This window comes from Exophiala viscosa (genome assembly GCF_022695815.1).
Source record: "Exophiala viscosa unplaced genomic scaffold EDD37scaffold_3, whole genome shotgun sequence".
NCBI classification, from domain to species: Eukaryota; Fungi; Ascomycota; class Eurotiomycetes; order Chaetothyriales; family Herpotrichiellaceae; genus Exophiala; species Exophiala viscosa.
The window spans coordinates 2,432,723-2,458,800 of NW_026944355.1; the positions used below are offsets into that span (position 1 = coordinate 2,432,723).

At 50.6% G+C, this 26,078-nt stretch overlaps 10 protein-coding genes across 10 annotated transcripts; 5 read left to right on the forward strand and 5 right to left on the reverse strand.

Moving 5' to 3' along the window:
- Positions 1-1,143: 1,143 nt before the first annotated feature.
- Positions 1,144-4,023, reverse strand: EDD37DRAFT_350723 (glucose repression mediator protein). Its single transcript, XM_062811768.1, has 8 exons — positions 3,763-4,023; positions 3,506-3,709; positions 3,374-3,456; positions 3,146-3,325; positions 3,005-3,097; positions 2,797-2,953; positions 2,500-2,744; positions 1,144-2,448 (listed from the first exon to the last, which is right to left on the reverse strand). The coding sequence occupies exons 1-8, from the start codon at positions 3,911-3,913 to the stop codon at positions 1,174-1,176; spliced, it is 2,388 nt and encodes a 795-aa protein (XP_062672391.1). The 5' UTR covers positions 3,914-4,023; the 3' UTR covers positions 1,144-1,173.
- EDD37DRAFT_350744 (uncharacterized protein) lies at positions 3,729-4,557 on the reverse strand. The gene has a single exon (XM_062811770.1). It carries the CDS (start codon positions 4,451-4,453, stop codon positions 4,001-4,003), a length of 453 nt encoding a protein of 150 aa, XP_062672392.1. The 5' UTR covers positions 4,454-4,557; the 3' UTR covers positions 3,729-4,000.
- A 3,779-nt stretch (positions 4,558-8,336) lies between these two features.
- Positions 8,337-9,560, forward strand: EDD37DRAFT_627434 (uncharacterized protein). The gene is made up of 2 exons (XM_062816369.1): positions 8,337-8,988; positions 9,041-9,560. Exons 1-2 carry the CDS (start codon positions 8,524-8,526, stop codon positions 9,464-9,466), a joined length of 891 nt encoding a protein of 296 aa, XP_062672393.1. The 5' UTR covers positions 8,337-8,523; the 3' UTR covers positions 9,467-9,560.
- EDD37DRAFT_627435 (proteasome subunit alpha type-2) lies at positions 9,561-11,254 on the reverse strand. The gene is made up of 5 exons (XM_062816370.1): positions 11,048-11,254; positions 10,976-10,995; positions 10,873-10,923; positions 10,294-10,823; positions 9,561-10,236 (listed from the first exon to the last, which is right to left on the reverse strand). The coding sequence occupies exons 1-5, from the start codon at positions 11,089-11,091 to the stop codon at positions 10,042-10,044; spliced, it is 840 nt and encodes a 279-aa protein (XP_062672394.1). The 5' UTR covers positions 11,092-11,254; the 3' UTR covers positions 9,561-10,041.
- Positions 11,255-11,656: 402 nt separating this feature from the next.
- Positions 11,657-12,935, forward strand: EDD37DRAFT_608068 (uncharacterized protein; the record flags this gene model as incomplete). Its single annotated transcript, XM_062815027.1, has 2 exons — positions 11,657-12,234; positions 12,344-12,935. The coding sequence occupies 2 exons, from the start codon at positions 11,657-11,659 to the stop codon at positions 12,933-12,935; spliced, it is 1,170 nt and encodes a 389-aa protein (XP_062672395.1).
- A 9-nt stretch (positions 12,936-12,944) lies between these two features.
- On the forward strand, positions 12,945-14,773 carry EDD37DRAFT_350901 (uncharacterized protein). The gene is made up of 3 exons (XM_062811773.1): positions 12,945-13,258; positions 13,353-14,053; positions 14,100-14,773. Exons 2-3 carry the CDS (start codon positions 13,365-13,367, stop codon positions 14,536-14,538), a joined length of 1,128 nt encoding a protein of 375 aa, XP_062672396.1. The 5' UTR covers positions 12,945-13,258; positions 13,353-13,364; the 3' UTR covers positions 14,539-14,773.
- Position 14,774: 1 nt separating this feature from the next.
- EDD37DRAFT_350882 (replication factor C subunit 5) lies at positions 14,775-16,247 on the forward strand. Its single transcript, XM_062811772.1, has 2 exons — positions 14,775-14,982; positions 15,044-16,247. The coding sequence occupies exons 1-2, from the start codon at positions 14,896-14,898 to the stop codon at positions 16,019-16,021; spliced, it is 1,065 nt and encodes a 354-aa protein (XP_062672397.1). The 5' UTR covers positions 14,775-14,895; the 3' UTR covers positions 16,022-16,247.
- Positions 16,248-21,176, reverse strand: EDD37DRAFT_350774 (uncharacterized protein). The gene is made up of 5 exons (XM_062811771.1): positions 20,808-21,176; positions 20,726-20,754; positions 20,611-20,656; positions 19,086-20,560; positions 16,248-19,027 (listed from the first exon to the last, which is right to left on the reverse strand). The coding sequence occupies exons 1-5, from the start codon at positions 20,946-20,948 to the stop codon at positions 16,474-16,476; spliced, it is 4,245 nt and encodes a 1,414-aa protein (XP_062672398.1). The 5' UTR covers positions 20,949-21,176; the 3' UTR covers positions 16,248-16,473.
- Positions 21,177-21,180: 4 nt separating this feature from the next.
- Positions 21,181-23,412, reverse strand: EDD37DRAFT_627467 (Isochorismatase-like protein). Its single transcript, XM_062816371.1, has 4 exons — positions 21,955-23,412; positions 21,858-21,898; positions 21,704-21,793; positions 21,181-21,650 (listed from the first exon to the last, which is right to left on the reverse strand). The coding sequence occupies exons 1-4, from the start codon at positions 22,917-22,919 to the stop codon at positions 21,607-21,609; spliced, it is 1,140 nt and encodes a 379-aa protein (XP_062672399.1). The 5' UTR covers positions 22,920-23,412; the 3' UTR covers positions 21,181-21,606.
- Positions 23,413-23,830: 418 nt separating this feature from the next.
- Positions 23,831-24,334, forward strand: EDD37DRAFT_648935 (uncharacterized protein; the record flags this gene model as incomplete). Its single annotated transcript, XM_062818081.1, has 1 exon — positions 23,831-24,334. One exon carries the CDS (start codon positions 23,831-23,833, stop codon positions 24,332-24,334), a length of 504 nt encoding a protein of 167 aa, XP_062672400.1.
- Between the last annotated feature and the right edge of the window lie 1,744 nt (positions 24,335-26,078).

Below are 26,078 nucleotides of genomic sequence, written 5' to 3' on the forward strand. Positions count from 1 at the left end.
AACACTGGACCTCGACCCTTTCTCATGTACTGACATCTCGCCGACTCCATTCTCAATATCTCCACAATGAGTTCTTGACCCGCGACAGATTATCGATTCCGCCGCCGCTACCAATCCCCACCCCCCTCCACCCCTTCAGGAAGAAAGAAGAAGGCAGCCAACACAGCCAATGTCAAAAAAATGACAGACTGCGTCATCACGAAGAAGGCACTCCACAAGAAGGAGGGATACACCATTTGGAGGACTGTTCAACCCACCCATGAACGAGGCTGTGCTGCACGCTCAGTCAATCTGTCTACGCTGCCTGGGCTTTCGGTGTCGAGAGGCTGGATGACAGATGTTGCAATATTGACGCATTGGCAACCTCAGGGGAGATTCGTCCGACATCATTCACCTGGAAGAGTCTCAATTCGTACAAGAGCGACAAACAAGACATGACCATGATGCAAGTGCAGGAAGGCCAGTATGGCTTCGCTTTGCGATGCATTTACCGTCAAACACCTTGTTAGGATATACCGTCAGTTCGAAACCGTCGAGTGGCCATGCTGCTGCACTGTCTCGAACACCAAAGGCCATGTCCGTCGATAAATCATTCCTTGCAACTGTTTCTTCGCAAGTTTATGGTTGCGGATAGTACATTGATGTACTTGATCATAGAGGAGACGCAGAGAGACTCGACCTCAAGGTACCTGGCCTCGTTGGACCATTCACCTTCGAATGAATAAGGAAGGTTAGCCGAGTACAAGAAGCAGGAGCGGGACGAGGAGGAAGAGGAAGAGGAAGAGGACACCACTGCGGCTGAGGCGCCTGCGACCAGTAATCAATCACCCAAACACTGCAGGTCTCCCAATCGTACACGAGGTACGAGAGGTACGGGAATGTACCGCTACAGCAGCAGAGGGATTGGATTACTTAATCACAAACGTTACATTTCTGGCGCTTGCCAGGCACTTGCGAGGGTATGACCAAATGCAAACACTGATCTAAAAGGGAACAACTCTTGTGAATGGCATTGAAGAACAGCATCATCATTTTCGTCCAAACATGGACTCATTTATAAGAACAAGACACGAATGCAGGAATGGCATTTCAGCATGGGGTACCCAAGGATAGCCATCCTGTCGTAGCCGCCCGGCCAAAATGCCAATCACTGACAAAATCTAATCGGCCAGATTATGCTGTTGTCTCTTGCTTAGGAGTGGCCGACGGAGGAGGGCCCGCAACCTGCGGACTGCTCAATCCGCTCATTGCTCCTGGTGCAGGCCGCTTATCGTCTTCACTGTTGTCGTCGTAATCTTCGTCAACCTCTACTTTGCGAGCAGCCTGCTCTACGTGCTCTGCACGCTCGTCCTTAGGAGCATCCAGGATAGACTGCATAGAAGGGATCTGCTGAGCGGCCATGCTGAATGGATGGTGGGCGGCTTCAGATGGGTGGTAGTTCTCGTTGGCTCGTCGCTCGTTCTCACGACGAGCTTCTGAAGAGCTGCGTCTGAAATGATCATTTGGCGTTGGGAGTCGACCAGGAGGACTGTTTCGACGGCTAGGGTCATCCAACCGAGACCGAGTCTCGTCATTTGCAATCTTCTTGGATGGGCCAGGTTCGGCCTCCCATTCGCGGGCACGCTTCATCGCTGACGGTGGTCGGTCCTCCCTGGGAGGTCCGTCTACGGCAGGAAGTGGTGGACCGACAGAGGACGCGCCATTACCGATGCCCGGAAATCCACTACTCTGGAATGGCGGCGGTCGGAAAGCAGATCCTGGCGACGTTGGGCGATCGTCGCGCAAAGGCCTCAACTCGCTTGGAGGACTGAAAGGTCTACCATATGGTGGGAGAGTCGTCGTCGCAGAGCCTGCGCCGTTAGTCGGTGGAGGAGGACCACCATTGATGATCGGTGATGGACGAACTCCTGCGCCAAATGATGGCCCACGGTCTTGCATATTGATCTGTGGCAGTGTTTGTGGTCCTGGTGGATACATGCCCGGTGGCATCTTGGGAGATGGTGATTGCATCTTTCTAGAAGGAGTCTGACGAGACGATTCATAAGGTCGCAGAGGTTCATTACGTGGGCTTGGAGCACGAGGTGGAGGAGCTCTCATGCTGTCACGATTGTCGAAGCCATTACTTGGTGGTGGCGGCGGTTGCTGAATGCCGGCAATACCTCTTGTCCAGTCATTGACTCGTGCTGGATCAACAGGTGGTGGTTGTGATGGTTGGTTTGAGGATGAAGGGCCACCCCATTGAGGTCCAGGAGGAACGCCGACACCATTTTGATATGCTTGTGGATGGACATCTTGAGGCACAGGAGCACTATGCTGATTGGGGCCACTAGCACCTCCACTCCTGAGGAGGGCAAGACGTGCCTTGATATGCGTATTGGTGGGATCAAGCTCCGCAGCTCGAGCATAAGCATCCAGAGCGTCCGAAGTTTGATTGTTGCAAGACTCGTACTATGCCAGGGGTCAATGCAATCACTTGATAGGGGAGGACACTGAACTTACCAGAGTACCAAGATCGTACCACACTTCCGAGATGTAAGGATTTAACCGGATTGCACGGGAATATGCGTCAAGAGCGTCACGATATTGGTTGATTTGGTAGTACAGCACACCAATGGAGCACCAGAATGTAGGATTGCGGCCATCTCGGTAGACAGCTTGTTGATAGGCCTCATACGCCTTTGGGAATTTTTGCTGGGCCATATAGCAGCGGCCGAGAAGATACCAGCTCTGGGCGTCTTGGTTGTCTAGATAGCAGGTTAGTATTGAAGGGTTGTATGGATGAAGTGTGCTACAAACCTGAGCTGACCGACTGTTCCAGGTACTCGATCGCCTGATCTTGGCTTGCATAGCTGTTGCTCTGTTGATGATGTAGCCAGCCAAGCTGTTGCAGAACTTTGGCATGTTTTGGGTCTCTCTCGAGCACACGACGATAAGCTGACTTTGCGGCCTCAAACTGCGAAGCTGATTAGAGAAGGCAAATTTGTTATGAAGTTGGGATGCGTACGTCTTTTTGTTGCTCGTAGACATGACCGATTTGGAACCAGATGTCTTCTTCGCTGAGTGGCCGAGGTGGGTCATTGACAATGTACTTAAAGCACTACGCAAATTGTCAGTACTGCCCATGACGCAAGGCTGGCGAACTTACCTCAAGACTCTGCTGGAACTTCTGTTGCTGCTTGTAGATTATGCCGAGTCGGAAGTAGATTTCATTGGCCTTCTCAAAATCTGGCTGCATGCGCATGACTTGCGAGAAAGCCTCCTCTGCGTGTTCTAGAGAGCCATAGCGGTCGTATAGGATACCAATACCATACCATAGCTTGGGTTCCTATGTCATGTTAGTGCAAGAATGGACACAAAGGCTGTGCCGACTTACTTTAGGGTCTGGTAGGTAATACAAGGCTTGCTGATATGCGGTATAGGCTTCTTGCAAGTTGTCCATCATCAAGTAGCAATGACCTGTGGATAGTCAGACTTTGATGTAAAGCACATTGTGAAGAAAACATACCCAGATTACCCCAGGCCTCGCCATTGGCGGGCTCTACTTTGAGAATGTTCTTGAGGTACTCCATTGCTTCGGGGTACTTCTCCTTAGTACGAAGTATGCACGAGATGGCATTCAACGTTTGTGGTGACCATTGATTGTGTCTTAGAGCCTGCTCATATGCGAACAGAGCCCCTTCATGATCTCCGAGCAACTCATTGAGCGATCCTGCAGAAGAGTCAGTCAGAAGCATAGGAGGTGGGAATGGGTCAGTGACATACCTATTCGCTGCCATGTAGACTCATTCAGTTGGGAAAGTAGCCGTTGGCGTTGCATATGTGCGTCAACTGGAGCCGCCCCATTGTATTGACCCAGATGAGGTGGCTGCAGACCCAGCACGCCAGGGGGCGACGGATGAGGGACCAAAGCCATCGTTGTTGCCAAAGATTGTTCCCAATGTGGTCTTGTCAAGCTCCGAATGTTACAGCCAACCGCTGTGAGCGACGACAAGATGTTTCTTCAAGCCCGTGATGCCTCCTCTTCGGAGCAACGATGGTCGAATATGGAAGTTGCTGTACGACGTTCCCGGCCAAGTGTGTCCAGGCGGAGATGAGGTTTGATAGGGAACGAGGGCCTCGCCTGACGAAGACTGATGACTGAGGCTGGTACAGAGGGCAACAACGGTGACGCGAGATGTGCGGCACAGGAAAGGCCGCGAGGAGATAAATGCCAATGGTATGGTGAACAACAGACAAGACAGTCAAAGGCCAGCGACAATCCTGATCGCGTGTTTTGGGGAAAGAAAAAAATAATTGAAAGTCTCTTGCTTGTGAGGCGTGAGGAACGGGTTGACGGAGAAGACGGAGAGGAATCTGAGGATGAGGAGGGAATGACTACAAGATGGGACGGCAGAGAAGCAGCAGCGACAACCACTAGCGCGGTAGGGTTTCCTGGGCTGCTAAGATCTGCCATGCTTGGGATCAAAAGATGACGGCCGTGGTCCAAACCGCAGGGAGGGGTGGTGCCTGTGGTGTGCCACAAGGGCACGGGTCACTCTTTTGCTGGGCGCCTTCGACTGGAAGGGCAAAGCTTCCAAGGGGTCCCGCCATGGCAAGCTTAAAAGGTTGCGCGTGGTGGAGCCCGGAGCAAGCAGAAAAAAACTGGGGGGGCACTTTTCGATCCAAGTCAATAGAGTGGGTTCGAAAATGGCCCCTCTGATTGACGTTTGGCAACGCCCCCGGCTGAAAATGAAGCCTTCACGAGGCCTGCTAAGCTCCGCCTGGGCTGGCGCAGGCTCCATTAAGGTCCTTACTAGTGGACGGATGTGGGATAATTGGACATTTTTGAAGGGTGACAACTGACAGCCGCCTCGAGTTACGGAGTATCCTTACCACAGTGCACACCCAGCTGGGATTTGCATTAGAAACAAGCCCCCCTTCCATCCAAATAGTCGCGCAAAGTCTTCTTGCTGTCAACCACGCCTCTTCTTCTTCAGTGAGAGCATGGACAGGTTCATAGCTGGTTCAGGTGCAGCTCCCGCGGTGTACCATAATTTATATATACCTTTTGCGGGATCGTAAAGGTTGAACCTTGTCCATGGGTACCATATACCTCGTATGAGGCTGGAAAGACGGCACAACAGCATACCTAGGTAATCATCATCCACCGATGTGACCCGATGTCCGGATCATTACATGTTTGCCTTCTGGGTAAAATGTCATCCCCAACCTTCCCTCACGCGAGATCAGAATGAGAGTCACACTAAGGTACAAAGAGGCTGACTGGACCTCGCTCGTTTTGAGGCTAAACCCACCTGTCAGGGGTGCCCCTAGTCCGGTCGATTTCCTGTTGGAAAGCAGCCACCGCATGACGAACAAGACGAACAGTGGGCCGTGCCTCGCCGTGCTGTTGGCGTTCTGACATGCCTGTTAGTGGCTCGTTGAACCCATTCTTTCATTTCATCACTTCATGCCACGGTCCAGTCTCCGCTCGGAGCTTCTCCCCTCGCTTCGCACTCGTTGCCGGCCTCTCCATGTCCATTCTTCCCTCCTGACCTATTTTTCTCCACAGCTTCCAGGGTTAGCCTTCGCCTAGCATGCCTGGCGAAGTCATTCTGTCCCTCCACGACCATCTGCCAATCTTGACCCGTTACGAGAGCCTGGTCCTCCCGTCGAGCAAGCCACCGCCGCAAAATAATCGCCGGAAAGAAAACGAGACATGCCAGCCAACCGGTCAACTTGGGTGCTCGCCCTGATGTTTCGAGGGCTGAAACTGTCCATACAGGAAGAAATCATTAACAGCATGTCAGCCTTCGTTCCTCCCCGTCATTGGGAGAGCATGCAGATACAGAACGATTGATGAGCGACGTACGGCATCAACCGGCTGCGTCTAAATCGGGCTGTTAATCAGGAGCAAGAGGGTCACAATTTTGTGGGTTGGAAGTTTCTTTCCGTGGTTAATCCGGTGCAGTGACCATTTGACTTTTACTTAGGAACTGGATCGTTCATATAACAATGGTCCGCGGACCAAGGTGCCAGGGGTGGTTATGCCATTAGAGTCTTTCCCGCCAACGTTATGGGCATCTCTAAGCGTCTCTGGCTCCCTAGGTAGGCTTCGCGTGCTCGGCTGTTAGGGGGCGCTGTACGTTTATGCTGACCTCGAAAAGGCCAAGGCTCGTATTCGTGGGTGACCTGGATCTGCCACGATTTAACCCCCTCTTTCGCAATTGTGACGTCCTTCGAGTTTGCTTGCCGACGAGAAGACGATCACGATAAGTATTTGGTCTAGCATGGTGTCATTCTACATGATAGTATTGATGGGCAATGGGATTCGCGTGTCACAAGCTTCCATCGCTATTGTTGCCCATGGAAAGAAAACAACGGCGCATCTGGCATGTAGTGACAATTGCGAGCCGGCGCCATAACAACCCCTGGTTAGGCCTGGGACTCCGACAGATCTCCATACTGCGGACGTGGAAATGTCAGACACATTCCCTGGCTTCTGGCACCTGAAGTGGACCCCGGAGATGCAGGTATGCGACTTATAATCTACCTCTGCACGTCTTCGTAAAATTTTGTGAGATGGCAACTCAACCTAACATTCTGGCAACCGTTTTCACTTTCCCAAACAAGAATTAGCAGTCGCAGCACAAATAGAGTGGCATGTCGCACATCACGCAAAGACAAATGGCCACGGCGTCAACCCCCTGTGCCACCCACGCGAAGCAAGCAAAAAGCGTCATCGTGACTGCATCCCAGTATGGGTGTCACGAAAACGTCAAACCGATCCTGACTTGGCCGGCCCGCCACGATCACAAGCCCCGTGCTGGTGCCATTAACCTCACACCTGCCATTGGAACAGACGTCTTAGAATACTGCTGCGTATGAAGCTTCCTTATATTGGTTGCGTATGATGACTGGCTGAAGCCATGGTCTGCCAGCGTGTGTCTGTCCCCTGGAAGTTTTATTCACGATCAGATCCAGATCACATGATTCTGTGCTGCAATTGATCATCCGGCCAACCGGTAAGTTGCAGCTGTGTTAGCGCAATCCGGACTTTCGAAGGACATGTTACACATGCACAGAAAATGACCCGGATGGCCGCATGGCTACCAAACATGAAGGTCGTACACACAGCATCTTGGTTCAAATCCGGCTGTGTGGTACGACAGGACGTCCTCAAACGAATGAGCTCCAACGAGAGGCTTTGTGCGGATTCTTCGCAATACATTGGATCACCTGGTTGAGGACTGTTGTGTGCCCTCCTTCGTGCGAGGGCCGTCCACGCTGCCGTGGCGGCAATGCAGATGGTAAGGTGCTGCCATCGTTGGGTTGCAAGATCTGTTGTGGAATCGTCCGGCTTGAAAGGCCGAGGGAGAATCTGGGATCTTCTCTACGGCCCTATGCAGCGCAACTATCAGTCGTACCCATCCCTGAACTATGGTTATGTGGTTTGCCAACTTGAAACCCACTAACACTGCCAAATAATTGCTCTCAATGCACCACCGAGACCTATGAAGTCAAAAGAACTTGGCGAAAGTACCAAGATCTCTAATGGGCTTCTTGGATCGGTAAATGGGTAGCAATCTTTGCATAACCTTGGATCTACTTCTGCCTTCTCGATACCGACAAAGGCTCCTTCCATATCCTAGGTCAATACTCAGTAGATATTGCAGGCAGCTGTTGCCGTCCGAAAAGGACAACTTTCAATCTTCATGTCCTTCACACCCGAGTAGTCACTTTCGTATCAACTAATAAGTGACCTTGACCCACGAAACATCAGATACGGCTGCGTATTGACAAGGCTCAACGACGCGAGGACTCCGCCGGAAATATGTTGCGTCATCACGTGTTGCGTCTACGATCATGAACTGAGTGCTTGAAGTGAGGCCTGAACACGCTCCGCTTTGAGGCCTCGCAACCTCCAAGAAAACCCCAAGGCTCCAATAAACGTTCTCCGCCAAACACAGGCATGCAATTCGCCAGGTTGCGCCGGGACCCTAAGTCGTGATCAATCTTTTCACTTGGCGAGCCTAGGCATGCCAGGCATGTGTCCTTGTCTTTGATAAGTTAACCTGACCTTCACTATCAATGCTAGCAATCAATAGGCGTCCACAGGCTATCAAGACGAGGTAGCCGACCGGCAGCATCTCTACAGACTACTTCCCAGACATCACTCCTGCGAAGTCTTGACTTCAAGGGTTTTGAGCAGTGTATCATGCCGGCACCCGCTCAGATTGCATCGTTACAAAAGGCCAAGATACCAAGACTACTTGGCTGCTTGGCCAGCGGCGTCAAGACCTCAAAAGGTGGGATTTCGTGAGCAGACAAGACCCTCGTCTTGGTTCCCTTCCCTGCAGTGTCTCCTTGTCTTGATCATGTTGATATATCAGTGTCTGCTGCCCATGTCTTCTCGCTCTCGTTCTGCTACAGCTCTTCGGGCAGTTGTTGCTGCACCTACATCACATCTCTACCGTCATCCTGCGATGCGAGTATGAGAACGTGCTACCTTGACACAGACCATCCGCCGTTTTGCCATTTAGTATGGCCCCGAAACCTCCTCCACCACCTATGAGCCATTCTGTTGCGTACTACGACACTCAGAGAAACTTCAAGCAAGCCAATCTGACCCATACGGCGAACCTTCTGCCAGCGCAACCACCAGCGGCACATCTCCAGTCAAATACCCAACATACTGTCTCCTCACCAAGGACAGGACTTCATCGAGCTCCGAGCTCTCCATCTAGCGACGGATCAAGTTCCGCTGCCTCAGATGGTGACATCTACCTGGCGAAACACCAATACCACTTCGCTCCTAGAGCTGAAGAGGGGGTGGTAGGAAAGAAGATCTCCAGACAGTCACATTATGCGTCGCATAGAGGGACCATGCCCCAGGCAGGGAGTCGCACACATTCAGCATACTTAGAAGACAACTCCACCGTCCTGCGGTATGTTCAGTCAGACGTGGACGACGAAGACGAAGTTGATGACCATGCGCTTTGGATTCTGGTATGTCCTTCCATCCGCGTCTCCTGGTACGCTATGCTAACGATATATCTAGGTCTGGATGTCCTTCCTTGACCCATTCCACTGCATTTTCAGCGCCATGTATACTATATTCGCCCTCCTCACTTTTACACTTCTCCTTCCCCTACGACTATGTCGTGGAGAATGCTCTCCGAGCACGACGTTTGTGAGAATGGTTGCGCCGGTGTTTCGGAACCATCTCCAACTCATCTACGCGAAATCTTTGAGCGATGCTCATATGTTCGAATTCAGCCCGGTGTGTCTGGTGCTAATACACCTCGTTTCGCCGATCATCAGCCTGGGCAATGCGATCGCGGCGTGGATTGTCGCCATTTTCTGGCTGTTTGCCCTCATCATGGGCAATCCAGATGGGACCGAAAGGAAGGATGATGGTCGAGCCACAGTGCTTATGCTTCGGGACTGGTGGGAGCGGTGTCTGTTGTATGCCATAAGGAAATAATGTCTTAGCGTATGTCTATCACGAAGGAATGACCATTTACCTCATATTGGATCAAGAAGGGTTCCACTTTCATGCTTTCGTATTACGAGCAGCTCGTTGCTTTTGATGGTAGCTGAATTTGCTGTATGCACTAACATTTGTACTGTCCGCATTTTGAGACTTATATCATGGTAGCCGTGACTGCTTCATCACGCTACCGAAACCCCAGGAAACTCAATCATGCATAATAACATATCCTACTTCCTCGCGTAGAGACAGGCCAATCAGTACCCATGGGCATGCTTAAGATGCTTGGGTCTGCTGATGCTTGTTCACCACATGCTGCGGGACAGAAACAACAACAATAAGGTCTCTCTGAGACAGCACTCTCGACGGGAGGTTCTCATTCGACTATTTTGTTTGCAAGCAAGGTTTCCATAGCCGTGCGGTTTCCCCAATGACCATTTCCCCTCCTGCGCCATAGCAATGCAGACAAAAACGCAGAGACGGTGTCGCCATTTCGAATCCTTGACAGCTCCCAAGTACCAGAAGGCCTGGCGGGGTGTGATTCTCTCATTTCTGACCCTATTAACCTCTTACAGATTGGTCAGGTAATCCTCGATCTCCGACTTGCTCAGTTTGCGGAAGCGAGGGCCGGTAGCATGGTCAACACCTTCGTATCCCAGGAGATGGTCTGCCGGCTCTCCAACAATCCCAATTTCGACAGTGTCGCCGTTCATTTCTCCTTCAATCGTTTCCTTCAATGTAAGCAAGGCGATGTGGATGGCGTCCTAAAACAGGACGTTAGTGATCTCTGAGTCTGACCCAACGGTCCTGTAGTAACTCACCTCCAACTCTAAAGAGTCGTTGTATCTCTTCTCCAAGAACGTCTTTGCACTCGTCGCGCTCTTGCCAATGGCCGTCGCCTTCCAGGGAAAGTAACTTCCGCTAGGATCGACTTGATACAGACTTGGTCCACCTTTTAGAATGCCGCCGGTCTTCCTGCTGGCCAACTTTGCTTCAGCCTCAGTCTCACCCTCCTTGGCCTCCTTCGTTTCTGGCTCGATACCGTCATCCCATCCGGCAACCAACAAGCTTACACCATATGGTCGTACACCGCCTGATTGAGTAGCTTCCTGCATCACTCGCGCAACATCCTGAACCAATATCCGCGTGGGAGGGTATTCGTTGTAGATACGCTTGTAGTTTGTATGCGAGACCTTGCGAGCTTTATCTACCAGCACTCGGTAATCTGGACCCATACCGCTGTAGACCATGCCGATGTTGGGTGTTATCAGGGAGATTTTAGAAAGTGAAGGAGCGTCGATGAGAGGAGATGATGATTTCTTTTCGGTTGCAAGGACGATGCCATTCGTTGCTGGGTATCCATGTGAGCAGACTGCCTTATATTGATGGGTTGGTTGTACCTTTTATCCCTAACGACGTGACGCCTTGATTGACTGCGTTGAGGGCGTATTCTGCGACCTTGTGAGCTTCCAAGCGTAGAAATACGAGCATCTTCAGTCATACCTATTTGGACAAGCTTGCCACTGAGCAGCGTTAGCAATGGTGACACTCGCATAGAGAAAACAGAACACATACCTGGGCGAGAAGGTCGTGAGCGAGAAGGAGTATCTGTCCGCCATTCTGGGCGGTGGGAGTAGACGGATGACCAAATGCCTATTGACAGGACGTTGAACTCGAAGTGCGGTCGAGGGAAACTAGACTGTCGACGGTGAGAATGCAGCAGCTTTAGGAGACGGCAAGTTGACGGTATATGCAAATGGAGGTCGTAGGCAACGCTCTCCGCGCAATGCAAGCACCAGCAGCGCGCGTAGTCCTTTGTGGTCGGAGAACCAAGGCTCGCCTCAGGAAGGTTTGGCGACCATCTGTTCACTTCTTGTGACAACCAAATTTCTACCAGGTACCTTGGAATAACCCATTCCACCTTCAGTCACACTTTCATTTGGCAATTATAACGATATGCTCTTTGTGTGAGCTCGGCATTCTCTGTATTTGCGTAACCAAGGGCGATGACCCGCGCGCGGGTCCTGGGCTTTGAAATTCACACGCGCTGTCCGCATACAATGTCTGCCTGGATTCTTGTCTGAATTTGCTCTGTTACCATGTCTATTGATCTCTCTTCGAGGAACATTGTTGTATATCTCAAAAGAGTTGGCTAATACTAGGCGAACCCTCACACTCCGCAGCATGACATCCACAGAGAACGTACCCCGCGAAGGCGGTGCACAAAATGGCGACCCCGGCCCAACACCAGAATGGACATATCCCACAAGAACCTGTCGTCTATGTCTTGAAGACGTGCCTGCTACAATTTCTCTTTGGCCCCCTGGCCTTCCCCCAGCCTTGCAACGACCTATTGTTGAGTACAAGAGTGACGAGGATGATTACGGACGGCTTCTCAAACCATGTCTTTGCAGGGGTGGAATGAGGTACATACACGAGCATTGTCTTAAAAGATCAAGAACTGAGGTGGCTCGACCTGGGTCGTTGTGGAAGTGTCATCAATGCGGCTACCAGTTCAACTTCAACAGGCTCGCTGTCCAGAAATTTCTTGGAAGCAGTCTCGCTTCTGGCGTTTTGACTGTGTTGGCAATGGCGGTTGTCATGTTCTTTCTAGGATTTATTGCCGATCCGATCATTAACTTTTACACCGAACCATACGATACCTTTCTTGGTCGCGAGGATGTTTGGCGGGAGGTGGACTTGAATGAGTCGAAAGGTCGACTTTCTAGCTGGGCACAGCACTTCATGAAAGGTCTTGTTTCGTAAGTTGCCTACTCCTACCATGTCTAGGCCACTTTTCTGTATCACCCAAAGCCCAACGTCTTGTTGAAATACAGCCGGGGCCACAATACTGACCGCGCGATGTAATAGGATGGGTGTGCTGAGTTTCCTGCGAACCATGATTCTGAATCCCTTTCAGTGGTGGAATTTTCGGAACACTGGAATGATCACCAGCAGAGTTGGAGGACGGACTGCCACTGGACGGGATCGAGCAGTCAACGTCAGCTGGATTGTAATTGTGATGGGAGTCTTGTCGGCTTCTTATTTCTTCTACAGATCGGTGCAGGCGATTGTCGGCAAGGTACTCCAACGCATCGGTAACAATATCGTGGACACTCATTTGCCAGGAGACGATGACGATCTGAAGCCTCCACCAGGCTTCAGTTTTGGACCAAAAGATTCGACCGCCGAAAACTCTCAAAATTCTATGCCCGCAGGCGAGAACCCAAGCCAGGCCGAGACCGAGACGGCTACACGTTCTGAACATGATGTCGGTCAGGAGCACCAGAGCAACCGCACTGAAGAAGATCTCGCCGGTAGTACCTCGGTGCATCGAGTGAATCAGAAAGAAAGCGCAGAGCCTAGCCCAGATGATTCTGGACGATCCATGCCAGGGACATTCAACCACAGTGGATACAGCTCGGCCTTGGACTCTGCTCGAAGTCAGGGGTGGTCATTCTAGAAGTCTACTTCTGAGGCGACCTGAAAAGCCAGTATCATCTCCAAAGGACACGAATCGCCCAAACTTAAGTTGTCACATCTGTCTCAGTGAGGTGCCAATTAGTCAATGCGCGAAGAGCAATAGCTTCCTGCTTCCGAGATCTGTCGGCGTTATGCCTTTTGATCTCAACGGAAGGCAGTTTGCAAGGCCACTTATCTTCCCGCGAAGCAGGCAGTTCTCCTCACTGCCTGTATTGGAATGTATTTGGCAAATCCACGTTATGATGCTGAAAGAAATCAAAGTGCTTCAAGTGTTCAATCTTTTTCCTAGAATGTTGTGCTCCTGTATGTTGAATCACTGAAGCACCTCAACCACGGTGACTCGTGGCAGCACTTGTCACTGCGAAGTGCTCCTTCCTTCCTTGTGCTTACTTTCCAGGGTGCAAGTGACATGATGGCACTCATTCCACGTCCTGGTTTGGCTTCTTCTTGCCTTTGCTGGCCTGGGCGACTTATCATTTGGCCGCATCGCTCTTCACGAACATTACCGGGCTGCGATTCTGCCAGAGAGGCGGTCAACAACATGCCCGAGTCAATTGACCTCACAGAGACTGAACTCTTTTCCTTATATGCTCGATATCCCGAGATCCAGTTCGAATCGAATCAGGAAGTCTTGAATGAGAAGGAACAATTTTCATCACCGTCCTCGAACAACACCGACCACAACGACACACAGTTTTCCACAGTTTCAGTGTCAACCGCTCATACAACGCCGCCAAAAACAAACATTTCCTCCAATCATGATTCGCACTCTCCTTTTGAAGACTTTTTGGAAAATATACAGAAGTCGGATATGCCAGAAAATTCCAAGGCTGGTTTCGAATTGATTGGGACGGAGATCATAGAATTGGGCTCGTTGTTGTCAGCATATGGAAATTCTGAAAACTCATGCGGGCCGAATTCATGTATGATCCTGTGTCAAAGCTGCCCACTGCTGGTCCGACTGCAACATTGCAACTACAGGGTCGAAAAGCAAATCAGCAATATGTCCTTCATCAAGACTCTTGCACCCTTCAGAATTGTGCCGAGTCAGCAGGATCTTTGGTGTAATTACAGGCAGATGGCACAGCTGATTGCTAAGTGGGTGGTTGATGATTCATTTGCACATCCATGCTGACCGCGGCAGGTACACAGCACTGCCCAGCAGGACAGAACAGAGGCTTTTGGACGAGTTGACCTATGTTTTCGACGCCTGCGTGTATCAGCAACTTGTTGCACAGGATATCGACAACTCCCTGCAGGATCGAATCAACGAGCTGTATGACGTTCTGATGTCGCTCCTCAGTAAATATACTCTATGGTGGAATGGCATGGAAGATCTCACGAAAGAATATATGTTGCCGACACTACGAGCCATGCGACAAGCCCCAGATGTCTTACGACAGGTAACATACATGGAACAGAGTATCTCAGCAGCAAGGGCGGCTTTTGGGAAATCGCAAGCCTCTGGCATGCAAAACTCGGAGAATCAAGTGGTAGAGGCACTGAACTTGACGGTTTATCATACTCAGATGGCTATACCGCCCAAGTCGAAGAGAAGATACAGGAGAGAACATACGCTTTAGGCATTTTTGGCCATAAGACTGGTCATTTCCTGGGAAGCATACAGTTGGCGAGCCTCGACAGTCACCAGTAACTGTGCACAACAATGACTTTCATAGTAGTTTAGCAAGAATTCATACCTCCCTTGATCCAGGACGACTTGATAGAAGCTGTTTGCCCCAGCTACTGCGGGCACAATGATCTGCTTGAAGCAGGACTGCATCTGACCATGACTTCAAATTGTAACGTTTGAGCGAAAATAGGCTACGTCACTTGCACTTTACGCGTCCAAACGCGTCTGTCTATTCTTTTCGCTCCAACGGTCCATTTCCATATTGTCATTGTAGCACGAGTTCATCACAATATCAACGACCTCAATAATGGCGCTGTTGGTTGACAAGCTTAGGCCGCGCTCCCTCGATGCCCTCACATACCATGAAGACCTCTCTGACCGTCTCGCGTCGTTGGTAAGAAGACACTTCATTAGATAGCATGACTTGGGGACGCTAATCAACCTCAATCTGCCAGGCATCCTCCGCAGACTTCCCACATCTGCTCGTCTACGGCCCGTCTGGCGCTGGAAAAAAGACTCGCATCCTAGCAACACTCCGTGCTATCTATGGCAGCGGGGTGGAGAAGATCAAAATCGATGCACGTATGTTTACAACCTCATCGAATCGCAAACTCGAATTCAACGTCGTCTCCTCTGTCTACCATCTCGAAATCACACCCAGCGATGTCGGCAACTACGACCGAGTGGTCATCCAAGAGTTGTTGAAAGAAGTGGCACAGACGCAACAGGTCGACCTCTCGGCGAAACAGCGTTTCAAAGTGGTCGTGATCAATGAAGCCGATGGCCTGAGTCGCGACGCTCAAGCAGCATTGAGACGGACTATGGAAAAGTACAGTGCCAACGTGCGGCTGATACTTGTGGCGAACAGCACGGCAGGCATCATCGCCCCGATCCGTAGTCGTACGCTGCTTGTGCGTGTCGCTGCACCCACTGAAGCCGATATCTGTGACGCCCTCGCAAAAGCCGGCAAGAAGGAGAATTGGAAGGTCATCCCGGCGCTGAACGAGCGAATTGCAAAAGACTCTGGCCGCAATCTGCGCAAGGCACTTCTGATGTTCGAAGCCGTATACGCGCAACACCCGGAACCAAGCGAGAAGACACCCATCCCTCCGCCAGACTGGGAGATCTTGATCGAGCAGATTGCCAAAGATATTGTGAGGGAGCGTTCGCCGGCCATGATCTTACAGACTCGAGCGAAGCTTTACGACCTGCTCTCCCATTGTATTCCGGCGACGATGGTGCTAAAGCTGTTGTGCTGGAAACTTGTGGCGTTGCCGGAAGTGGACGACACTCTCAAGCCGGAGGTGGTGAGGTGGGCCGGGTTCTACGAGCATCGCATACATCTGGGCAGCAAAGTCATTTTCCACCTCGAGGCCTTTGTGGCCAAGTTCATGCGCATCTTCGAGGGGTATCTTGTTGGTATGGATTTCTAAATCAACAGAACGGGCGTCGCGGTTACCGAAAAGGAGGGTTGAAGTGCTTACAACACTCCACAGCTACATCCTTTGAACTTATGGTCATGAGCGTGGCGTTTAGGGAATAGGCAGAACTTCATTCAAGCACGATTACATGGACTGCGGGTTTATTTGTACTCAATGAGTATTGTTCTTCGACATCTGGAAGGGGCTTGAAAAGCTGCTGTACAAGTTGCTAGAGCCATAAACGCTGAGAGGAAAACAGAAAACACTGCATTTGAAACACGTATCTTCTGGTCATTCGTGGCGTATTCGTGGTTCGTTCGTGACTCATTACTCGTGACAACCTCGTTACCCATAACATCATGGAAGTGCCATTCATGACTTCGTTTCTTTTGATACCTGCCCTTCAGGAAGCCTGTTGTCGTTCTCTTTCTCCTTCGCCGTAGGCACTTGCGATCCTGTCCCGATCACTCATTCTCATCATCGTCGATGGTATCTGGCTCCACCTCTTTCTGAGCGGACGCCGCAGGGTTTTCCTGCTCCAGGGATTCCGCCTTCCTCTTCCTCGAAAGGACCAGAAGTGCATGCTCAGCTGCTCTGCATTGCGCTTCGTCCTTGCAACTCGCTCTCTTGGCATGTGCGATCCGTTCTCCATTCAGCATGACCTTGCAACGCCACCCAGTCTTTCTGTTACTCACGACCAGCTTGCAGTCCATCGCAGCCTGGGATAGAAGTGCTTCTGGATGTCGCACGTCCAGGTCTCGCTCTGTGACGAATCGGTGCACTAATTTCATGAATCCAAGCTTGTCGAGGACCATTATGCATGAATCAAAATTCCCACCAGAATCGATGAAGACAGCGGCGAGGATTGACTCGATTATGTCCGAGTAGGACTTTGGAGCTCGCAGGTGCAAGAGTGCCGACCATGGGAAGATCCTTCCCTGCTCGAAGCTCGTAAGTATCGTGTCGCGGATCTCGTTATACGCCGCCAGCGTCAACTCTCGGCTTGCCGAGTCTTGCCGACTGCCAAGACGCTTGATGTAGTCAGGGAGAAAGACAGTCGTTGTCGCTTCTTGTTGGATTGTCTTCTGTGAGCGGAAGTCAGTCTTCAGATCAATGGTGCTGCGGAAATGTGATGCTTGTAAGGCGAAAAAAGCAAGCGTGGCATGGCTGACAAGGGCGTGACGACGGAGTGTCATTTGTTCAGGGTCGAGCATGAGCGGGCTGTCGAATAGCCTCGTCTTGACAATGTGGTCGAGAATGGCGTCACCCAGGAACTCAAGTCTTTCATAGGACGAAACACCTCTTCCGAGAGACGATTGAGTCAAGGCTTCGGCCAGCAACGAACGGTCATTGAATGGATATCCGATCAGAGTCTCGACTGGCTTCAGAAGGTCGAGACCTGCAACGGAGGAAGCTTTCCGGACCGTCAGTCTCTCTATGTTCTCCGCCAAAGTTCGCCATTGAACTTCGTCAAGGAATAGTTGGAGGGCAGAGATGACTTTTGCTTCGCGTGTGTCGCTCGTTGCGTCGTCCATCTTGGCAGCACCGATCAAAGCCTCGACAATGTCTGCTAGCGTCTTCGATGAGAGGTGTGTCTTCATCGGGACCTCGTCCGTCACAGGACTGCGGCTGACACCGGCCGTCCACTGGGCACAGGAAAATTTGTGCTGAGTAAGGAAGCGATCCAGTCCAAGTAGTCGTGTGGTCTTCTGGAGACGTTGGTTGTTGATCAGACGCCCTCTTTCGATAGTCAATAGATTCTCCGGATGGTGAGGATAGTCGACAAAAACCTGGAAGGAGGCATAGAATTTCAAGGTATCGTCTCCCAGAAACTCCAAGCGCTCGTAGTTGTTGGCGCCAACTCTGGGCAGTGTCAATGCCTGCGAGACCATGTCAAGATTTTTGAAATCGAGCCGCTTGAGTGGGCCTTTGCATGCTTCAGCAGAACGCAATGCGACTTCAACCATGTGAGTCATGGAAGGGACAAGTAACATCAGACGCCCATAATCCGCAGCAAGTCCTAAGAGAACACAATCGACGACCGAAAGAAGCTTGCTTTCAGCGATTTCGGCCGGTTTTGCAAATGCTGGTGGAGATAAAAACTCCAATCTTCGAGTCAGCTTTGTCGCAAAAATGCTTGCACTGTCAACACTGCCGACTTCTGGCACGCCGCTACTGTTATTTTGGTGATGATAGAGGTATGGAACGGACTCTTCGCAGTATCGCAGCAGGTACTGCGAGTTAGAAAAAGTGCCATCCTGCAAGACGTCCAACATAGGCCGACTGTCGCACGCCTTCATGTACCAGTCTTCGAGAAAGCTCTGATCGAGAATGGGTACAAGTAGGAATGGAAATTGGCTCGGAGTAATACCCTGTAGACGTCTACCAAGGATGGTCGACAGTAAGTGGAGGCTGACTTTTCGTGCTACGGTGATGTTGCTGGCGACTTCCTGTCCTTGATGCACGGAAACATGGACGGGTTGATCTCCTGTCATGTAGAGGGGGAAGGATGTTGCTGGTACTCTAAGGGGCAGGAGCAGGTACAACGAAGGGTGATCGTGGTGCTCCTCTTTGATCTCGATCTGGTGCGCATATACTTGACCGGATATCGACCACAGCTTCGTCACCATGGGCCACGGATCATATTGGCTTTGTACGGCACACACACCTTCTCCCGTGGTAGTCTCGTTATCTGGCGCATTTTGACCGTCAAAATCTTTCGGCAATTCACGGGGCAATAAGTTGTCAGTCAACAGCCCGGCGTGGTAAAGTGCAAGATACGCTTGATATGCCGCGTCGTTCTTGGCCATTTTCTCCGTCCGCCAGAGTGCTTTGGAATGGAAGACCTGCAAGTCCGGTGGTAAAGAGGTCGGAAGATATACTCTCGCAGACACGGCGTCCCCGTTCCGACCTTCCATGCAGTACGTCAGCTCGGGTATTTCAACTCCCTCTTTTTTCGGCAGCTTGTCACAAAATCGCTGTAGTAATGGTCGGGCATTGTGGAAGGCGAGAGTGGCCCTACAATGGTCAGTGAAACTGCTTCCAAGTTACTTCGGGATTGTGCACGAATACTGACCCAGTCGAGGGGACGCGGAACATGTCGCCACCACATTCCTCGTACTGCTCAACAGCTGTCAACTCTTCAAAAGCACGAATCGAGTCACCCCGTACCTTCTTCATCTCGTTTTCCAGGTCTCGAAACATTATTTCTTTCGCTCGGGTCTCCTCCTTAGCGCGAAGAATAACGAACTTCGACTCTTGTTGTCGTGCTCTTCCTCTACTCTGGACAAAGCTGCGGAGATTGGGTCGTTCATCAAAACAGATGACCAAGTTCATGGCAGGCACATCAATACCTTCTTCAAGCACTGAAGTGGCTATGCAGAGGTTAATCTCTCCGCGTCTGAATCTTTCCAAGTTTTCATTTTGCATAGCCAGCTGCGCAAAATCAAAAGCACCTTGATGTGCAGGGTTGGAGACTCCGACGAATGAAAATGCGTGGAAATCTCGCATTGCTGGGTGACTGTTGATAAGCTCTGCAAGGGCAAATGCGGTGTCTTTTCTTTGCACAAAGACTAGGCTCCTGAGCGCTGTTCGAGACTCTCGGGTAAGAAGCTCGAAAAGAAGCTCGACCTTTGGTGACAGGATCTCGTGAGTAGATGTGTCTGGGTACATCAAATCCGCTGATTCGTGAAAGCATCGTAGGACTGAATTGATGAATTGTGAACTATCGATTGGGTAGACTTCTGGTCCATGGTTGTCTTTGTCGGAGGACACGACCGCTCGAAGCTTTTGGATGCATGCAGTGATGTAGAAGTCGCCGGCCCATCTTCCAAGATCTGCATGGATGGCTGCGCTTGACCTCGAAAATCTTTGGAGCTCGACCATGCCGGAGGTGGCGTTTCTTTTCAGGATCTTCTTGAGTTTTTCTTGAGCTGATAAGTCGGCTCTCTGACGAAGTTCGTGCACATAAGGATCGTCCTCCAATTGCACTGCGGCGGTCACATCTTTCAAGCGAGTCAACAGAGCCGATGGAAGACCAAGGTTCTCTTCGAAGGTCAGTATCTCAAGCTCGGGCATGTTGACAAACGCAGTGTACTGTTCGAACTGCTGCATCGGCGCCTTGCATTTTGCATCGAGGTTAGCCTCCAATTGATCAATCTCGGATGTGCTTTTTTTGACAATGGGACTGGCAGACAGGCCCAGAATGTGCGGCAAGTTGTTTCTGGAGGCGGAAGCCTTCAAATGCCCATAATGAACTCGCATGATCGTGTTAAGGTCGGAGCCAGCAACACAGTGGTGGGCTTCATCAATCACGAGCAATGAAATGTCTTGGAGGGACACAAAATGACTGAGGGCATCAAGCAAGATCCGAGGCGTAGAAACCACAACATGAACATTCAGTAGGATTTGATCCCACAGTTCTTGCGTGGTCCAGTAATCAACATTGTCCATACCTGTGATCAGTCTGAACTGGAATGCAGGGAGTTGCTTTGAGAGAAAAGAATATTGCTGGTAAGCTAGAACGACACTGGGCGCTGTGAACCAAACACGCTGAAGCGAACAATCAGTGTCTGAATGGCATCGAGCAGAAGCGCGCAGACCTTGCCGATGGATCGGTGCAATTCAGCCTCCATGCGAAGTTTGGCGCTGCGTCGAGAAATAAGCCATGAATACAAAGACAGGCGGAAGCGGTGACGGCCAGATCAATATGCTTACATCTGTGTCTTACCACTCCCTGTTCCCATCTGTATGAATGTCAATAATCACCAGGCCTGCAGTAGAGGTCGTCGTTCCATACCACGGCGATGATGTTTCCCTGCATGCTGTGCTCGAACATTTCAATCTGGTAAGCGCGAGACTGTAGAGGAGGAATAGTTGTCGGATCAGTATCGTCCTCTGATGAACTCTCAGACCAGGTGTCATCCATGGTGAGAGCCATGGGAGGCAATCATGGAATAGCACAAGCAGCTGTTAGTGTAAGGTTCGAAATGTCGGAACGATGCAATGTTATTATTAGTAATGCAAAGACCTGGAAGAGAAAACGTCATCGGCTGTAGCAACAGCTCGTCGCGAGCGAGTCCGAAAGACAATCTTAATTGCAAACAGGAAAAGAAGACGGAGATCGCAGAGGGAAAGACATGCTATGCTGCGCAGGAAGGATAAAGGAAAGATGGAAGAAGTGAAGGTGGTAATGGTGAGGCATAAAAGCATAAATAAATAAATAGACTTGGCGTTTTTGGTTCACCACTGTACAGTCAGTACTTGCATGCATCTCTGGAAGGGCCAACTTGCAGGGTCATGCAGGAGGGGATGAGGTATAGGCAGAAGAAGACTGGAATCAGTTGGCAAATTTTCTATGTGCGGTCGTATGGTCAGATGGCCTCCTCGACTTGAAAGAGGGCTTGACTACAGATCACCTGAAGACAACGGCCTGCCGTACTGATGGCTCTTTCAGCGTGCTCGTACTGTGGCAAGTTCAACTACCCAGTGTTTGGAATTTAAATCCCTGCAACTCTGTAGGTACCGAATCTGCGGCACTTGTGGTCGTTGCTGCTCTCATCACCTGTGGACTCGTCTGGGGTTTCACACGTAGCCTCCTACCCCAAGGCCTTCAAGATCGGGGTCGAATTGCCCACAAAGCCTACACCCAAAGTCAGTATATGCTTCGTCTCGGTGTGCAAATGACATGCTTACCATAACCTTGCGCATTATACCTTGTCATCTCTATAGCATAAAAGGGACTGGTGGTTTGACTAATGTCGTCCACGTATATGACGTCGTACCCTAAGCACCCGGTTAGCCAGAGTCGTCCTTATAGTTGATGGCGGAGACCACAGAAATCACGCACCCTTGAAGTAAGCGTCCACCAAAGTCGACCATACACACTGACTAAAGTCTCATTAGCCCTGGAATGCTGTAGCACGACAGAATTGGCGAAAACTCACTCGGCATTCACGCCCCCAAAGAAGAGAGTCGACACCTCATTTTCCTGAAGCCAGATTCCCAATGGAGTTTGTGGGCCCCAAAGCCCTGACAAACGATTCTTGTTGAACCAAAGGTCTGTTCCTGCAGCAATCCCTTCGTTCTTCATGGTTCCCAGGACGCCGTATGGCTCAGCGTTCCAGGCCCCTCTCATAAGCTTGCGGCCAACTTCAATGGTGGTGCCATTTTGTTCAATGGTGCCCATGTCGCTGCCAAATGTTTCATTCGCCAAATTTGACCCGTTGGTAGAGAAACCCGCCTTGAAGGAAGGTGGGATAGTCAGTAGATCATATTCCGTCAGACCCCAATTAGTCCAGAGGATCTTCATGCCATGCTTGCGAAAGCCGTTGATCATATTCACAGTTGGCTGAACGGCACCTCTTCCAGCGGTTGCGTGGGGGGATAGATCTGGATGAAGAAAGAAGTTCTGCATGTCGATGATGACCAGGGCTGTCCGGTTTGGTTCGATCATGATCGAGGATCCTTCCATGGGCAACACCTTGGGTGAGGTCACTGGGGCACTTTGGCTCCTTGTAAGGTCCCAGGTTCCATTGGGCATTTCGAGCCAATAATTGTACGCATTTCCCAGCTTTTTGGTGCCTGCATCGAACCCATCGCCGGTCAAGCCATACTCTTGACGCTTCTCTAGCTCCACTGGGACAGCCCAAGACAACTGGCTGAAAAGCAAAGCAAGGTAAATGAAACGGGTGCTTGACCACGACCGGAAGGCGGACATATTGAGATGATACCAGCTGGGAACCCAAACGTTGAAGAGGCAGAGTAGAAGTGTAGGAACTGTAGGGATAGAAGAGGTCAACGATCGTATATATACCTTTTCATGGTGGCCATAGCATCCATTGTGCTCTAATGTATTCCTTTCTGTGCCTACCGTGCCTTCCTCTTCCGTGCAGACTGCAGACTCTTGCATCTACGGAGATGCGCATTGCTCATGTTTTTCACCAAGCAGGTGTATTTGCGATGGATAGATACCAGTATAGCCCAAACAGGAAGGTCTGCGTGCAGTTGATAAGAAGGACGTCAGAAATCCAACGGTTTTACAAGGTGTTTCCCCGCACAATCCCATATAGCGGCATCCTCCAGTATGTAGCGCCGGCAGCGTTCGACTCGAGTGCAGCTGTTATCTTCGCCGCTCGTGTTGAAGGTTTCGACCGGCTTCACAGCCGCTTGAGAGTGTTATGTCAAAACCCAATTGAGGAAGGAGAGATGCATAATCATCTTTTGTAGGCTTCCGCGGCCGGCACAACAAACACCCTTGACCAACGTACATCACATTTGTTCATTGCGCAAGTGTGCCGTGCGTCCCGAGGTGCACTTTACGGCACTCTGGTCCGATGCATTGATAGCTTCGCTCTGATAGCCTCAGAATCTCTCATCGTCGATGCTGATAGTGTTTGTCAAACCCTCCTGTACAAGGACTTGGCAACGTCGGATCATGTTGGAGAGCGAGGCTGAGCTCCTCAGTAAGTACTAGTACCGCCACGAGGCTGAGAACATGACGTCACTTTGCAGCCCTCAAAATTTCTCCAACCAAACTGTGTGAGAGTCGCAGGCAGAACAACCCAAGTTGAACCATTCCACAGACATTCAATTCGAATGCTAAGATCGTACACAAAGGCTCTTTCCCATCATTACGCTCCCAGAATAAGCTGTCGCATAGTTAACAAGCACCTACATTGTTTGCCGCATACATTGACAGGAGCATCGACACTTCCTCGGTCGCCAACCATTCACCCACTGACTACAAACCTCTTTTCAAGGTTTCAGCAAACCAACATTGCGATTTACATCCACGGCCGACACTATAGAAGTACGCTCATCATGTCTGACGACGCCTCCTACATGTCTTTCCTCAATAGAGCCAACGCCGACCCCAAAGCCGGAGGCCATGAACAAGCCAACTCGACGTCTGAGTCCCGCACCAAGTTCGATCCAACCAACACTTCGTCATCCTCGGACGTCTCTTCTGAAACTCTCCCGGCTTCATTAAAGTCCCTACCTGACATAACATACACGTCGGACACAGACTCGCCCTTCGAGCCCGTCGTCTTCAGCTACTCTGGGTCAAAGCTGCCTAGTGTGTCGGATTTCGAGAAGTGTTTGAGCCATAAGGGACATACAAGTGGCAGCGTGGAGGAGCTGAGCACACAAGATTTCGATCCTAGAAACCAGTATCAAGATATTATTGCACGCGTGGAACAAGCAGGAAGTGGAGGTGTCAAGGTTTTTAGAGTAGAGGTTAGCAGGACACGAGCAGAGTACTATATCTTGACGCTGGGGGAGAGGAAGTTGATCGGCGTGGTAACTAAGGCGGTTGAGAGCTGAGACATTCTGCTTGAAGAAGAGAAAGGCATACTCCGAAATCATTGGCAAGCCGTACGTACGACGTTTAGTCGTTTCGTGCATTGAGTGCATGCACCACTATCACATCGAGATAGAACGCCAACTAATATGCAATTGCACCTGTGCACGGTTGTTGACGATGATGTTGGCGTAGGTAATACTACTCTATCGGCAGTTGACGCAGATGAGGCGAATCGACTGCTTAGAAGTACGTCCAATCTGGACTTTGTGATACAGGTAGCGAAAGGTATCACATGAATCAAGCATCGCAACGTCCTGCAAATGTCCGATTGGTTTCAAGCAGAAAAGGTAGAGCACTCCACATGAGCGAGGTATAGAACTTAGATAACCATCAGATACTAGTGAATATCGAACCCCTTTTGACGCCTGCTTGCTCTTATCAACCTCCGACGGCGGAAAGGTTATCTCTGACCATGGAACCATATATCGAGGTGGATCGGGGGAATGTCGTTAGCGAGACGAAAACGAAACAAGAGCCATCAAGGCTTCACCTGGACGAGCCCGGATAGGCGAGTCAACACCGAGGCCAATGGTTGATAGAGATGAAGCAGGTGAAACAATTCCGGGCTCGCATCTTGGAAGGATTCACAGAGATCTCCAAGGTCTCACGCGTGTCATGAATCATGATTTATGGATTGTCCTAAGCCGTAGGCAAAAAGTCCGTCCGAGGCATCGCCTTCAATTCGTGCTCGTCGATGGCAATAGTTCGAACTCAACAGCTATTGCGTACGCGTACAGAAGTGATGAGGCTCAAATGGAAGAATGTCCGGACGAGGGCAATCTCAAGAATAGCAGGACTGGCCGAGTCGCCGCAGCCTCGAAGGATTCCCCTGAATGCATCCCACACAAGTGGAGGCGGAAAAAGGGTCTGTCAGATTGATTTGGATGACCAGGGATCGACTCTGTCGACTAGACCTCCACCCAGTGTCAGCAAATGAAGATCTGAGACTGACCGGCGCCACTTTCTCCTATCCTGTTCATTGATTGGGCTTCTTCCCGGGCTGTGCCACGGTTCCACGAAAGCCTAAGGATACGCGTCAACCCTTTTCGATCGGTCACTCGTTTTGCGCCGTGTTTTGTTTGTTGGCCAAACAATAATGAACTTCAAATGCCTGCAAGACAGCGTTTTCCGATGCCCGGTGCCCGATCCCAGTCCTTGTCTTGTTTGCAAGGCACCTTGACATGTATTTCCGGATTTCTCGACATCAAGGAAAGTGGTTCCCAGGCGTGGATTATGGTCGCGACAAAGAGCAGACCAGGATCACATGTTGAGTATTTATCACGGTAAAAACCTGATGTTGAATTTGGAGACAGTGCAAAACGGAGAATTCGATGTCCATGGCGACGACCTACCAGGCTGCCATACCCTCTTTCTATTGGTGTAGATCATGCTTCGAATCCTTTACTGGGAGACATCTGCCATATCAGTGCATATGCAAGTAAGTGACCGAAATAAAATCGCCCCTTCCAGGCCGACATGGAGGATTGGCTGTACCATGATAATTATAAGTGGGAGCCCGCACTACTGTAAGAACGCCTTTCGCGACTGGACCTCAATCTGCAACTAAAAGTGATCGTCCAGGCACATCAACGTGTGAGGCGATGAAAAACAAGAAACCATGGGCATGACCACCATTGATACGTAACCAGGTCGCATACGAGGAGAAGAGGTCATTTGTTCTTGTTGCTCATGCCATTCTGATCG